General features: G+C 47.4%; 1 protein-coding gene and 1 non-coding gene across 2 annotated transcripts in view; both read left to right on the forward strand.

Annotated features, from left to right (window-relative positions):
• The window catches only part of MAP7D2 (MAP7 domain containing 2), an 84,706-nt gene that overhangs the window by 36,098 nt on the left and 35,409 nt on the right, over positions 1-13,199 (forward strand). The window contains exons 2-4 of the mRNA XM_045203193.2: positions 5,337-5,414; positions 6,761-6,924; positions 13,006-13,120. Coding sequence (XP_045059128.1) covers positions 5,337-5,414; positions 6,761-6,924; positions 13,006-13,120 — 357 coding nt within the window. The remainder of the gene's footprint in view (positions 1-5,336; positions 5,415-6,760; positions 6,925-13,005; positions 13,121-13,199) is intronic.
• On the forward strand, positions 4,518-4,650 carry LOC112313422 (small nucleolar RNA SNORA69). Its single transcript, XR_002975694.2, has one exon. It is a non-coding gene; the product is annotated as a small nucleolar RNA SNORA69 (small nucleolar RNA).

Here is a 13,199-nt window from a genome sequence, read left to right on the forward strand (position 1 = left end):
TTATAATTTGATGTCTGTATACACTGTAACGTGTTCATCACCAAAAGTCTAATTTCCATCCATCACCATATAATTGACCCCCTTTGTCCATTTCGCCCTGTCTCCACCCCTTTTTCCCCTCAGGTTCCATCCATGTTGTCACAAATGGCAGTAGTTCATATTTTTTATGGCTGAGTAGTACTCCATTGCACATAAGTACATCTTTATCCATTCATGTGTGGAGGAACACAGGCTGTTTCTAAATCTCGGCTGTTGTTAATAATGCTTCAATGAACGTGGAGTGCATATACCTTTTTGAGTTCATGTTTCCATATTCTTTGGATAAATACTCAGGAGTGGGATCGCTGCATCATACAGTACATCTATTCTTAATTTTTTGAGAAGTCCTCATAGTTTTTTGTACTGGCTGTACCAATTCACAATCCCAGCAATAGTGCACAAGGGTTCCATTTTCTCCACATCATCTGCAACATTTCCTGTCTTTTTCATAACAGGTATTTGGACAGGTGTGAGGTAACATCTCACTGTGGTTTTGTGATTTGCATTTCCCTGATGATAAGTGAATTGGAGCATCTTTTCATATACTTGTTGACCATCTGTACATCTTCCTTGGAAAAATGTCCATTCAGATCCTATGCCCATTTTTTAATCAGGTTTGGGTTTTTGCTCTGCAGTTGTCTAAGTTCTTATAACCCCATATCAAAAATATCATTTGCAAATATCTTCTCCCATTTGGTTGGTTGCCTTTTTATTTTGTTGATAGTTTCCTTTGCTGGGCAGAAGCTTTTAGTTTGATGTAGTCCCACTTGTTTATTTAAAAAAATTTTTTTTACTGTTGTTCAAGTACAGTTGTCTCCATTTTCCCCCCACCACTCCCCCCCACCCTCCCACCTCCCACTCCCGATCCTACCCCTCTTTGGTTTTGTCCATGTGTCCTTTATAGTTGTTCCTGAAAATCCTTTGCTTTTTCCCCCCCATTATCCCCTCCCACTTCCCCTCTGGTTACTATGAGTTTGTTCTTAATTTCAGTGTCTTTGGTTGTATTGTATTTGCTTGTTTATTTTGTTGATTAGGTTCCACTTATAGGTGAGATCATATGGTATTTGCTTTTCACCACCTGGCTTACTTCACTTAGCATAATGCTCTCCAGTTCCATCCATGCTGTCTGTCACAAAGAGTAGGAGCGCCTTCTTTCTCTCTGCTGCATAGAATTCCATTGTGTAAATGTACCATAGTTTTTTGATCCACTCATTTGCTGATGGGCACTTAGGCTGTTTCCAGCACTTGGCTATTGTAAATTGTGCTGCTATGAACATTGGGGTGCATAGGTTGTTTAGAATTGGTGTTTCAGGGTTCTTAGGGTATAATCCAAACAGTGCAATCACCGGGTCAAAAGGCAGTTCCATTTTTAGTTTTCTGAGGAAATTCCCTACTGTTTTCCACAGTGGCTGCACCAGGCTGCATTCCCACCAGCAGTTCACCACTTGCTTATTTTTGTGTTTGTTTCCCTTGCCATTGGAGTGCTTGACAGTTCTTGGAATCAGGAGAGGCAGATGCTGTGTGGAAGGATGAGGTCCTACCCCAGCGTTACTCAGCGAAACTCAACCCTGATCGAACTCTGAGAGCTTCCTTATACACGTGTCCTAGAGCAGCTAAACATAAAGGGAGAGAATACAGGACAGAGCCTCCAGGCTACTCATTCAGAGTTGTCCAGTCTGGGAGCCAGCAGCCTCATGTGGCGAGTGAGCGCCTGAAATGTGCCCGGTGTGACAGAGGAACTGAGCTTTCCATTGCATTTAATCTCGATTATCTTAAATTTAAACAGCCTCCCATGGCCCATGGCTGCCATATGACAGCACGGAGACTCCAGGTTTACCCACGTTGGGCTGTTTGTGTCCCTCTACCCTCCTCAGTGGGACAAGACAGAATGGCTTGCCACAGCTGTCCCCAGGGTTCTGTGGCTACCACTCTCCCCATCCAGAATTGTCAGCCTCTCTAAAATATCCTTGAGCAAGCATTTCCAAACAGTTTGCCTGGGCAGCGGCCACATGTGTGCCCAGCTGGCCCATGCTTGGCTCACAGCAGTGCTTATTGATGCTGCTCTAATGAGTTGCACCTCTCCCCAAATTTACAGGCTCATTCCTGGGACAAGGATGGGGTTTGTTCCCTGTCCTGGATACTGGGTCACAGCTTTCATTCATGGGCACTAAGATCAGGCTGTGACACTTCCTCCTTTGTTGGAGAGCCACATAGGAAAGCAGTGATTAAGAGTGTGGGTCCTATTGGTGCGGCCACTGGAGAAAAGAGTATGGAGTCTCCTCAAAAAATTAAGAATGGAACTCCCTTTTGACCCAGCGATTCCACTTCTGGGAATTTAGGCAAAGAAACCTGAATACTAATTGAAAAGAATATAAGTACCCCTATGTTCATTGCAGCATTATCTACAATAACCAAAATGTGGAAAAAGCCCAAGTAGACCCGGGCACAGACCCATCAGTAGATGAGTGGAGAGAAAAAGCTGTCAGACATTTACACAGTGGAATACCACTTAGTCATAGAAAAGAAAATTTTACCCTTTGTAACAACATGGATGGACCTGGAGAACATTACGCTCAGTGAAATAAGCCAGTCAGAGACAGACAAGTACCATATGATCTCACCTATAAGTGGAATCTAATGAACAAACTGAATTAACAAGCAAAACACACACAGACTCATAGAAAGGAGGCTGACAGCTATGGAGGGGCAGGAGAGGGGATGGAGGGATGGAGCAAAAATAAAAAGGACTCATGGACGGGGACAACAGTGTGGTGATTATGGTGGGGGAGGGGGATAAGGGGACTAAGTGGTAATGGAGACAATATAATAAAAAACAAACTATTTAAAACATGAAATTAAAAAAAGAGAGAGAGTGTGGGTGCTGGAGCCAGATTCTTGCACTGGAATCTGGCTTCTCCACGTCTGATGGTGTGACCTCACGGAACTTAATTGACCTCTCCGTGCGTCCCTTTCTGTACCTGTAAGGTGAGGGTCATGACAGTGATCCAGGCAGTACACTGGTTTCCTAGTAACTGCTCTGTTGTCACCTCCTATTATGATGAAACAGATGTTGATGACTCAGAATGTCCATGAAGACTTGATGGGAAGGAAATGATTTGAAGTTGTCTCTGTCACAAGTGCCCTCAAGGAGGCAGCCTGCAGTCATGTATGTCCGTGGAATAGCCTGCACTCTGTTTGTAAAGCCTCGAGGTAATGTGGCCAGTTTCCAGTGTGCTTGGCCCTTTTCCCTCAGTTCTGTTTCCTTCTGTTTAAAGAGCCCTTTCAGTGGTTCTTAGGCTCTGCCTTAGATATGGGGCAGACCTGTGAACACCTGGAGGGTGACGTGGGCAATACAGAAGGGTGAATGTCCTCCTTGGAAAGACACAAGCATCTGTCCAGAGTTCCTGGACTTCTCTTTGTAGCTCTTCACACAGAACCTATTCTTACTAATCAAACTCTGTGGTAGAGATGAGGGCCTGGAAATATTTAGAGAAAAGAGAAACCTGGTTTTATCTCCCCACTCCCCTTCCGCCGACTACATGCCTGCCTTTGAACACTGTATGTACCTCGGGACTGCTGTGGGGCAGGAGGCAGTGGCCTGAGCTGGGTGACCCAGAGATGCATAACCCGCCTGGGCTCAGTAGCCGCTCACTCTCCAGGGAGACCAAGTTAGAGGAGAGCACAACGACCAAGCAGAATGAAATTAGGCTTCCTCCATCGTGGGGGAGCACACAGCATCCTGGGGCCTGGGGAACATGTAGGGTCTTGAAGGCGGGCGGGGTTTAAATAAGCAGAGGTGGTGGGAGAAGGGGTGGTTTCAGGTGGAAGGTGTGTGGGAGAAGGGCAGTGCTAAGGTCAAGCTGGGAAGAGAGTTTGGGGTTCGATTGTGGGGGTCACCAGTAGTAACCTGAGAAGTCAGGCCTTGAAATTCTTTTATTGGGGGGAGGGACTTGAAATGCTTGATGGCATCCATGTTGTCGGTAGCATTGTAATGATTAAGAGTTGACTGAAACCAAACAGGAGTGGCACTTGTCGACGGTTGAGTTTTGCAGTGTTTGTCTCTTGAGCATCAGTTTCCCCATCTGTGATCCAGGCTGCAAAAGCACATGGTGGGGAATGGTGGCAATGCAGTGTTTATCCCATCCATCCCTGTCCTTGTTGCCATGCCTACCCTGCAGTCTAAGCCTGTAGGTCCCTCCTGCACAGTGTAGGAACCTTCGTGGGAGGGGTGGGGCACAGGTTGCCATGGCAACAGGCACTATGAAGTTGGTGTGTGTGACATTACCATAGAGGAGGGCTCAGGAGCTCAGAAGATGATGGTTGTGCTAACACTGAAACCAATTGCTCCTGGATGTTGCGCTGGAACATTATATAAATAATAGTTATGAATGACTGATAGTGATCTAGTGCTCTAAGTTATTTCTGATCCTACAAGGACGATGAAGGTCATTTTATTGTTGATTTAGAAAGCCCTTTAGAAAGCAGGTTGCAATTATACTGCTTCATTTTCTGGAAGTACTGCCATTATCCTGCTGAAAGAAAACCTTGTGTTGGTCATTTTTGATTTTGCCTTCATGAGGATAAAATCATGACTGACTGACATGGACAATTCTGAAATAGATTAAAAAAAAAAAAAGAAAGCCCTTTAGACCCTGTAGAAGACTGATAAAATGGCTGACAGTGAGGAGCCCCGGGATGCTTCCCGGGCATTTGGGAAGGAGACTGCATTTGTTCCATTTTATTTTTTGTAGATATTTCAGTGACAAACAGGAGAACAGAAGTATGCTGCTTCCTTGTGATTCTAAAATACTACATCAGAGCAAACTTATCAGAACCAAAGTCAGTGTTGAGTGTTGTGGTTCTCATTGTTCACCTGAGGAGCTTGCGTGTGTCCCCCAGCCATTGGCTACCTACAGACACTAGAATGTTCCTCATCATGTCCACTTTCCTCCTCCCCTCCCCTGGGAGCCAGCGTGGGGGAGGGCTGGTGGGCTTTTCTACACACTGCCAGGACTCCCTGTCACTATCACACTTTCTGATCCCTGTAGGGTCAGGCCCGGGACAGAAGACTAGGGATAGGGCTTGGTTCCCGGGGCTGATGTTGGTGGGTGGCTGTGGCAGCCGTGTGTGGGGTCGGCCATGCATGGGGAAGTGATGGATCGGGCCTCCAAGGAGGCAGCGATGGTGATGGGTGATGTGTGCATGCAGCCAGACCCGGGCACAGGCCCAGCAGTCCCTGGCACTCAGGAGGTAGGGAAAGAATGAAGAAATATTTCATCGTGTTTTCTCTCTTGCAGCCATGGATGGGAACTTAAGATCCGATGAGAGACAAAGGCAGGCCAAAGAACGACGTGAAGAAAAACAAAAAAGTATGGGTACGTTGTGCACTTGGCAGTTTAGGTGCAAGGAAGTGGAGATATGGCAGTGTCTTTCCTCAAGAGCCTTAAAAATCTGTGACGGAATTGCAAGAGAGCTAGGACCACGGTTAGATGAATGTGAACGAGGCGGGGGGGGGGGGGGGGCGAATCCACACTGCAACTCTCGTGCTCACAGTTCTGCGATTCTCCGAACAGTTCCGTGACTCTCCTGGGGAACATGGGACATGTGCCGTGCTCCAGGCACTGTGCTAGGGGCTGTGGATAGCATGCAGAATGAGAACTGGAGAAGAACTTGCTACCCCTGCCCCTCGGGTGTCCCTGTGTGAACTTACTCAGGCTTCTCTCTCTCCAGGGCATCTAAGAGGGCCGGTCAGCTGAGACATTATCTGTGTTAAGATGGAGAACCTGGTTGAGAAAAGCTGTCTTACCTCTTGCAGGCTTTAGTCAGGGGTGTCAAACTCATTTTCACTGGGAGCCACATAAGCCTCACAGTTGCCTTCAGAGGGCCAAATGTAATTTTAGGACTGCATAAATGTAACTACTCTTTAACTGTTAAGCAAGAGCTTGGCACTGCCACCAGGTAGAAAGAAAGTGCCAGGCCGGATGAAACAAGGTGGAGGGCTGGATTCAGCCCACAGGCCCTGTGTTTGCCACCTGTGCTTTAGATGGATAAGTAGGACATGTCCCTGCAGAGTGCTCTGAGCTATGTAGACAAGTCAATCTCCCCCCTGAATTGGGACAAATGAGGAAATTTCAAGTTCCCCTTCACTGCCTCCTGCTGGTCAGCTCAGGCATCACGCCCTCCAGGAAACCCTGTCCTTACTGGGCCAGGTGGAGTTAAGGCCCCTTTATTAATTGTTTTGTGGGGAAGGCCAGCATAATTCATGTGTTTACCCCCTTGCCTCGCTCAGTGACTGGGGCGAGGTGCAGTCATAGTTAACGTGTTTTGAATGAATGTAACCTTACAACTCTCATTTGTCAACCAGTATGTGGCTTATCCAGGGTGACAAGACTGGAGGATAACAATGGTAGTCGTAGCTGCCATGTATAGGGGCACTTGCTGTACACTTTCCATGCATTGTCTCATTCGATCTTCACAGCACCATGATGTTGCAAATGTGACCGTCCCCATGTCACAGAGGAGGAAACCAAAGACATTGCGTTGTTAGCATGCCCAGGTTCACCAGCTAGTGAGAGGGGCCAGAACCCCTCCTCTCAGTCACTCCAGCCTGACCTCCCACTGGGCTTGTTTTCGGTCGCTCTCTTGCTTCTGCATTTGTGGTCTTGATGCAAACGGTGTAGAGTGCTCTGGTGATGCCACCTCTCTTTTTTTCTTCCCCCAGCTGCCCGGGAGCAGCAGTTCCTGGAAAAACAGAGAAGAGCGGCACTCCAGTATGAAAAGCAAGTAATGGAGCGATGGCGGAAACTGGAGGAGCGGCGGTGCCGGGAGAACGAGAAGAGGGCTGCTGTGGAAGAGAAAAGGGAGCAGAAGCTCCAGGAGCGGAGGGTAAGGTCTTAGGACCGCCAGGCCACCTGAGTGGCTCATACAGGGCTTGGTGCTCAGGGCACCTGTGTGTCCTGCCCAGCTCTGTGGTACAAGAGTGATTCACTCCGAAGCTCTCTCCTGGGTGGCCCACCATGCCTTCTTTCAGCAGCATGCCACTGTATGTAGAAGCAGCACTAGACTAGGAACAAAGACTTATCTATTCAACTCAGCTTTTCATTTGCTGTGTGACCTCGGATAAGCCACTTGGCCTTTCTGGGCCTTGAATGACTTGTTTCTAAAGTGAGTGGGTGGCAGTCTCCAAAGGCCTCTTCCAGGCCTAACCACCTCTGACTCTAGGACTCTGAGGGGATTGCAGATAGGGGCCAGGTGATACAGACCTGGGGGTTATGCTGGGGGTCCGAGCCTGCAGGGCAGACATGAAGCTCGAGGAACGGCTGTGATGGTAGAAGAGAACTTTCCAACAGTTATGCACTGTTGGAAAAACCAAATGGTCTACCTTCAAATCCAAAGATGCTAGTATATTTAAATTTTAATGCATTTCCTTGCTATAATCATCCTTTTTCTCCCAATTACCTTTTAACAAAGAAATGGAATAGTCGTATAATTACCCCTACAGAGCCTTTTATTACTAAACTTTGAAAATATATTTAGAAAGCATATTTAGGGTATAGCTTTTCTTAACAAGTATATTTTAAGTATGTAGCCATAGCTTTGTGTCAGGTGGTGATCACTTTGTATTCATAAGGTATAATGACTCATCATTTGGCATGAACAACATAGAGGTTTGTTAATTGCCAGCACTGTGGGATACAGAAATGTCTCTATAAATTCATCCTGTTTTAAGTCCGTGAATGCTTTATCATGATACATCTTTACCCCTTCCCTTTTTTTAAATTTAAAAACCATGCACATGTGCCCACACACTCAATGATATCCATCTTTGCCCACAAAGCTCTCGTTTACATGATTTCTTTGTTCCTCTTGACCAACAAAGGTCTAAGCAAGGGTCGTAGCCGTGGTTCGCTGTTGCTGGCTGCAGGCTGGTCACTGTGTGGCTTCAGCTGCTCCTGACGTAAACCCTGGCTCTACCACTAGCCAGCTGGTGGCCAGGGGCAAGTTGCTGAGCCCCTCATGACCCTCTAACTGGGCCTCCTCGACCCAAAATAGAGGTGATCACAGGAATTAAAGGAGGTGACTTTGTGAAAGTGCCCAGCAAAGCACCTAGCACAGAAATGTTTGAAAATGCTCAGAAATGTTTGATTCCCTTCAGTGACTTCAGCTGGCCTTGGCTGAAGCAAGGTCAAGAGGGAGCTACCCAGAAGAGATTATGGTGCAGTCTATAGACTTGAACACAAAGCCACAGTGCGCTAGGCCGCTTCAGTAATCTGGGGCAGATGTCTCCTTTCCCAGCCTGTGTGGATGTGTCATGAGTCCCTGGACTTACCCATTTTCTTCCTGTCCTCCATTCCCTGACTCACACACCTTGTTCTCTTCCTCCCTGCTCTCTCCATTTTGATCTTCACATCCTGCAGGCTTGCTGATTCCAGAGCAAATCTGTTACTCCTGCTTCCATGAGGGGTCAGTACGCAGTCACCGGAGACAATTCTTGAGCCTGTGACACACGTACAGTGTCACACGGGTCCACCTTTGAGGCACTCCCTGTGTGTACCATTTCTCATTGGACAGTAGTGCCGGAGGCATTTTAAATCAAGCTCTCAGACTCCTGCTGTTGCAGATGAGGGAACGCCATGCCAGATGGTTGGTCCTAATGTAGTTGAATCTTTAGTGGTTATGCATCCGGCTAATTTTTTTATTTGCTTTGTGTGCTCCCTTTTATCTCTAACATGGTGGTGGCGGGGAACAAGGGATGCTACCTGGCCCTCGTCAGCATAAACACTAGCAGAGCTAACTTCCCTCTTCTCCCCAAACACACAGGGAAGGGCTGAGAGCTGGGCCTCTGTGGTTGTATAGAAATGTAGCAACACCAGGAAGCAGCAGCCTCTCCACCTGCTCCTGCCCTCAGGGCCCACTGGAGCCGAGGGACTTACACACGCAGGCTGGCCTGCTAACCGCATTGGCTTCGGCTCTGCCTGTGCAGAGGCCTGGTTGGCGTCCTTGTGGGTGATCTTTGGAGAGAACGGATATGTGTACACAGCCAATGGCCTCATGATTCACTGGAGATCAGTGGGAGGGATGCTGCCTGTCTGGCACACGGCTGTGGCACACTCCAGTTCTTTTTGTCACACTCTGTCTCTGCCCCCCAGGGAGTAGCTTCTGCAGGGGTCCATTCCGCTGCAGCTCCTTTTGCTTCTGTAGCTTATTGGAAAGTGTTTGGTTGCCCACCAAGTCCTGACTCTGAGGATCTGATACTGGGAGCTCATAAAAGGCCCCCTGACTACCCAACTGCTTCAGCCCTGTCCTGGCACCGTGCCCCTAGGGTTGCCATGACGTTGCTTTCAGTGACTTTTCACATCTGTGTGGGCGAGCGCCAGGCTTAGCCAGGAGGCCTCCTGTCTGCCAGCAGAGAAGTGGGCACCACAGACAGCCTGGCCCCTGGGAGTTTTGAGGGCTGGGAAGGCTGGAGGCTGGTCAGGCCTGTCCTGGAGAAGGGGCGGCCCAGTGTCCAACAGATGCTGCCTTTTCCTCGAGGTGGGTTTCTCCAACCCTCCCATACCCCAAGAATCAAGCCTCTGGGAGAAGCCCTCATCACCTGCCTGGGTTAGGGCTGACAACACACTGTGATCACCCATTGTCCACTTGGGAAGGATGGCTTCCTGCCTAGAGGTCCCAGGAAATGGGATCTGGCAAAGCCAACTCTGTTCCTTATGCTACACAGATAACCAGGAAAGGCCTCTTTCAAAGAGTAGCTGCATCTCTGTAAGTTATTTGGACACATCACAACTTCTCAGACTGTCATTGATTGATATCTAACGAGACCCACCAAACTGAGTGTAAAAATGATAAATTTCTGAATTCAACCTAAACAAAAACTTCACTAAGCTGAGGGCTGGCCTGTCACAGGCACTGGCTGGTGTGGGGCCATAGTGACTGTGTGGCCTTTCTGGTCAGAGGTGAACATCTGTTTGTAGAGAGCAACACCCTCTCCAGAACTCTGCTGAGGACTGTTTGGGGGCTTGTCCCACACTGTCATCAGAACACATGTAGTAAGGGCATTGGGAAAGACATAGGCAGCCCTCCTTTCCTACCAGAGCTGGCTGTGTGGGTAGCAGTGCCCAGACTGGGCCCTGCCAGACTCCTTGTGTACTGCTAGGCCAGCTCAGCGGGTCACCCTGGCTGTGATTCTCCTGTGAGTTCATCCAGGCAGATCTAGAGCTCAAGGGGTCAAGGGTGGGATCTCCTTATTTCTTCTACTAAGACCCACCCAATAGGGGACATTCTAGGGACAAGAATCTGCCTTGCCCTTTCCCCATCCTCTATCAATTGGCATGAGAAGCAGAGCTTGGCAGGAATTGAGGGAGGCAGTATACAGCTCAAAATTTATTAATATTATATCTTAAATTAATGATATTAATATTAGCAATATTAATGATGTTAATAATATTAATGACATTAATATTAATGCTCTCTCATGCTCAGCCTTTCCTCTAATCAGTGCTTGTAGAAGTGTAGCCCCAGGACCAGCAGCACCGACACTGCCTGACACTTGGTCATAAATGCAAATTCTCAGCAGGTCATACCCCAAACCTGCAGAATCAGAAACTGGGGCTGGGGCCCAGCAGCGGTGTTCCAACAAGCCCCCCAGTTTGAGAGCCACTGCTGAGACTGCCCTGTTTTACCCTCTTCAGAGTCCAGTTCAGTTAGCATTGGCTCAGGATTTAGTATGCTATTGATAGTTTTGACGTTGTAGACTGGAATGGTCTGCTGATCTAGGTAATATCCCCTTTTATAGATAAGGAAACTGGTGCCCCAGGAAGTTAAACGACTGACTCAAGGTGACAGGGCTAAAACCTGGCAGGCACAGGTGGGATTTCAGTCCATATCTCCTGACTCCAAATCTAGGATTCTTTCCATTTTGTCACATGAAGGACCAGGAAGATACCTATGTAAACTAACCTCTAAGGAAAGTGAAATGAACCAGTTTCGGTTTGATGTTGAATCCCCCATTCTGACAACTTTGGGTTCTATAAATCCCCTTACCATAGAGCTTGGTTACTACCTACTTTTCATCATCTCACCAAAAGTGGATGACACAAAGTGATTGTGTCTTCTCTCAGGGATGGATTCATTTTCATAAGCCTACTAACGATTCAAAGGAATGAATCTCTAATGGAATTTGGAGCCGCTCAGTGGATTGGCAGTAGATGGAGAGGTATTTTTTCTAAAGGTAACTGTCCAGTCCAAGAATAGGTCTGGCTTTGGGTGGATCATTCCCTTCTAATTATGCCCCTAGATAAGGTTGGCCTGAAGATTCTTAGTGTTCTTTCTTCTCATAGATCTCCTAGTCGATGAGGGGACTACCTTGTCCTACTGGAAGGTACAAAGTCTCTTATAACTGACTCAATACTAAGTTTACTCTCAGGTGCAGGGTTTCAACACTGAAATTAGATCATTGGTTAAAATTCTTTATGTTAAACTCATGTAACAAAATATTATTCAGCCCAGTCTGGAGCGACCATACCTCAAGCGACAAATAGTCAATAGTCACCCCGCCCCGGTGCCCCAGCTTTTCTCTGACAGATCCCCAAGGTTGGCTGTCAGAATTTAATAGGCCAAAGTTCTGACGACGAGACTCAGGAAATGTATACTCACGATTGTAGAATCTCAGCCAAAAACTAGAGCAAATTCAAATCTGACATTCACAGGAGGAAAAAAAACAATCCCCTTTTTACTCTCAGGTCCCCAGAGAGGTGGTCTCTTAGCAAAGGGTCATTCAGAGAGAAATTATGCAGAACAGGCCGAGATGTGGAGAATGCTCAACTCATCCCTCTAGTATAGACAAGGGATAGGTCCAGGCACCTCCTAAGTGACTTGTCTTTGTTTCTAGTGAGTGAAATAACGGAGCTTTTCCCCAAACCTTACATCACAGTTACTCAGTTGGTGCTGCCCTAAATTAATTTGGCTTGCTTTTTAAAGCCAGGAGTAAAGCATATATTTTTATTTTGCAGTCAGGCTAGGATGAGCACAGTTCCTGGAGCACCTCAGGGTGGGTTTTATGAGGTTGAAAGGGTGTAACTGTTTACCTTGCTTCAGCCTCCTCCGTGACGAGGCAGGGATAGCGGTTAGTATTTGCAGTGTCCTTGGGGCGGTGAGGAGTGTAGGATTGCAACTGCGGTGCCAAGGAGATACTTGCCCGCAGTCAGGCCCAACTTTATGAAAGTGACAGTTGTGTTAATACAGGAGAGTGCTCTTGATAAATACATGTTCTGTTTAAGAGAGAAGTCTCCTTGTTTTTCTCTTCTGGCTAAAAACTGTTTACTTCTTCCCCTCATCCCACCTACCTCTGAGAATGCATAGATACTTTATTGTGTGGCCAGAAGGTTCCCTACTCTTGTCTCTTAAATTTTGAAATATGTAGCATTATCCCCCGAACACTATACAGCAGAGAAATGTTACAATGTAGAAAACAATGGATTCCCCCTTCAAAAAATTATAAAATGAGAACGGGGCTTTGCAAAATAAATCTCACAGTCATGTACCACCCCAAAAAGTTAGGCTTAAGGTTGTAAAATTCCAATTATATTTGAATTTAAATATTCTCAATGTTTTATGCATTTCAGCTAAAGAGCATTCACTTGGTTCTAGAGCCCAATTCCAGTTATTCTTCTAGGTGGGGCAAGTTATTCTACAGGCTGGGACTTGAAACAGGCCTCAAGGAGTTAATACTTGTCTAGCATTATTCTTAAATCATGACCTGGCTGAGGCAGCCCCTCCCAGAGATGAGCTGTTGGGGCTGGGATAGCACCAGCCACATTGTTTACTCTCTATCCACTGAGAAGGTTCTGGTGTGGCTGAGAGCATGTGTGCCTGGGTTTTGGATGCTGAGCACAGAGCCCCACTTGGTGACTTACCCCCGGAACTGAGGGATGTGTTAATGTTGCTCTCCCTTGCGCCACCTGGCAGGAACGGATGGAGGCAATTCTGCGCAGGTCCCTGGAGCGCTCCCAGCAGCTGGACTTGAGCAAGCGGTACTGGTTGGGAGTTCCATCACAGGCCTTGGCACCTGGAGGACGTGATGGTGAGTTTAGGGCTGTGCCTGCATTGCAGCACCCCAGGGCAGGCGGGAGATCCTGAGCTCAGCCTGCAGAGTCTGGGGG

This window comes from Desmodus rotundus, chromosome X (genome assembly GCF_022682495.2).
Source record: "Desmodus rotundus isolate HL8 chromosome X, HLdesRot8A.1, whole genome shotgun sequence".
Taxonomy (NCBI): Eukaryota; Metazoa; Chordata; class Mammalia; order Chiroptera; family Phyllostomidae; genus Desmodus; species Desmodus rotundus.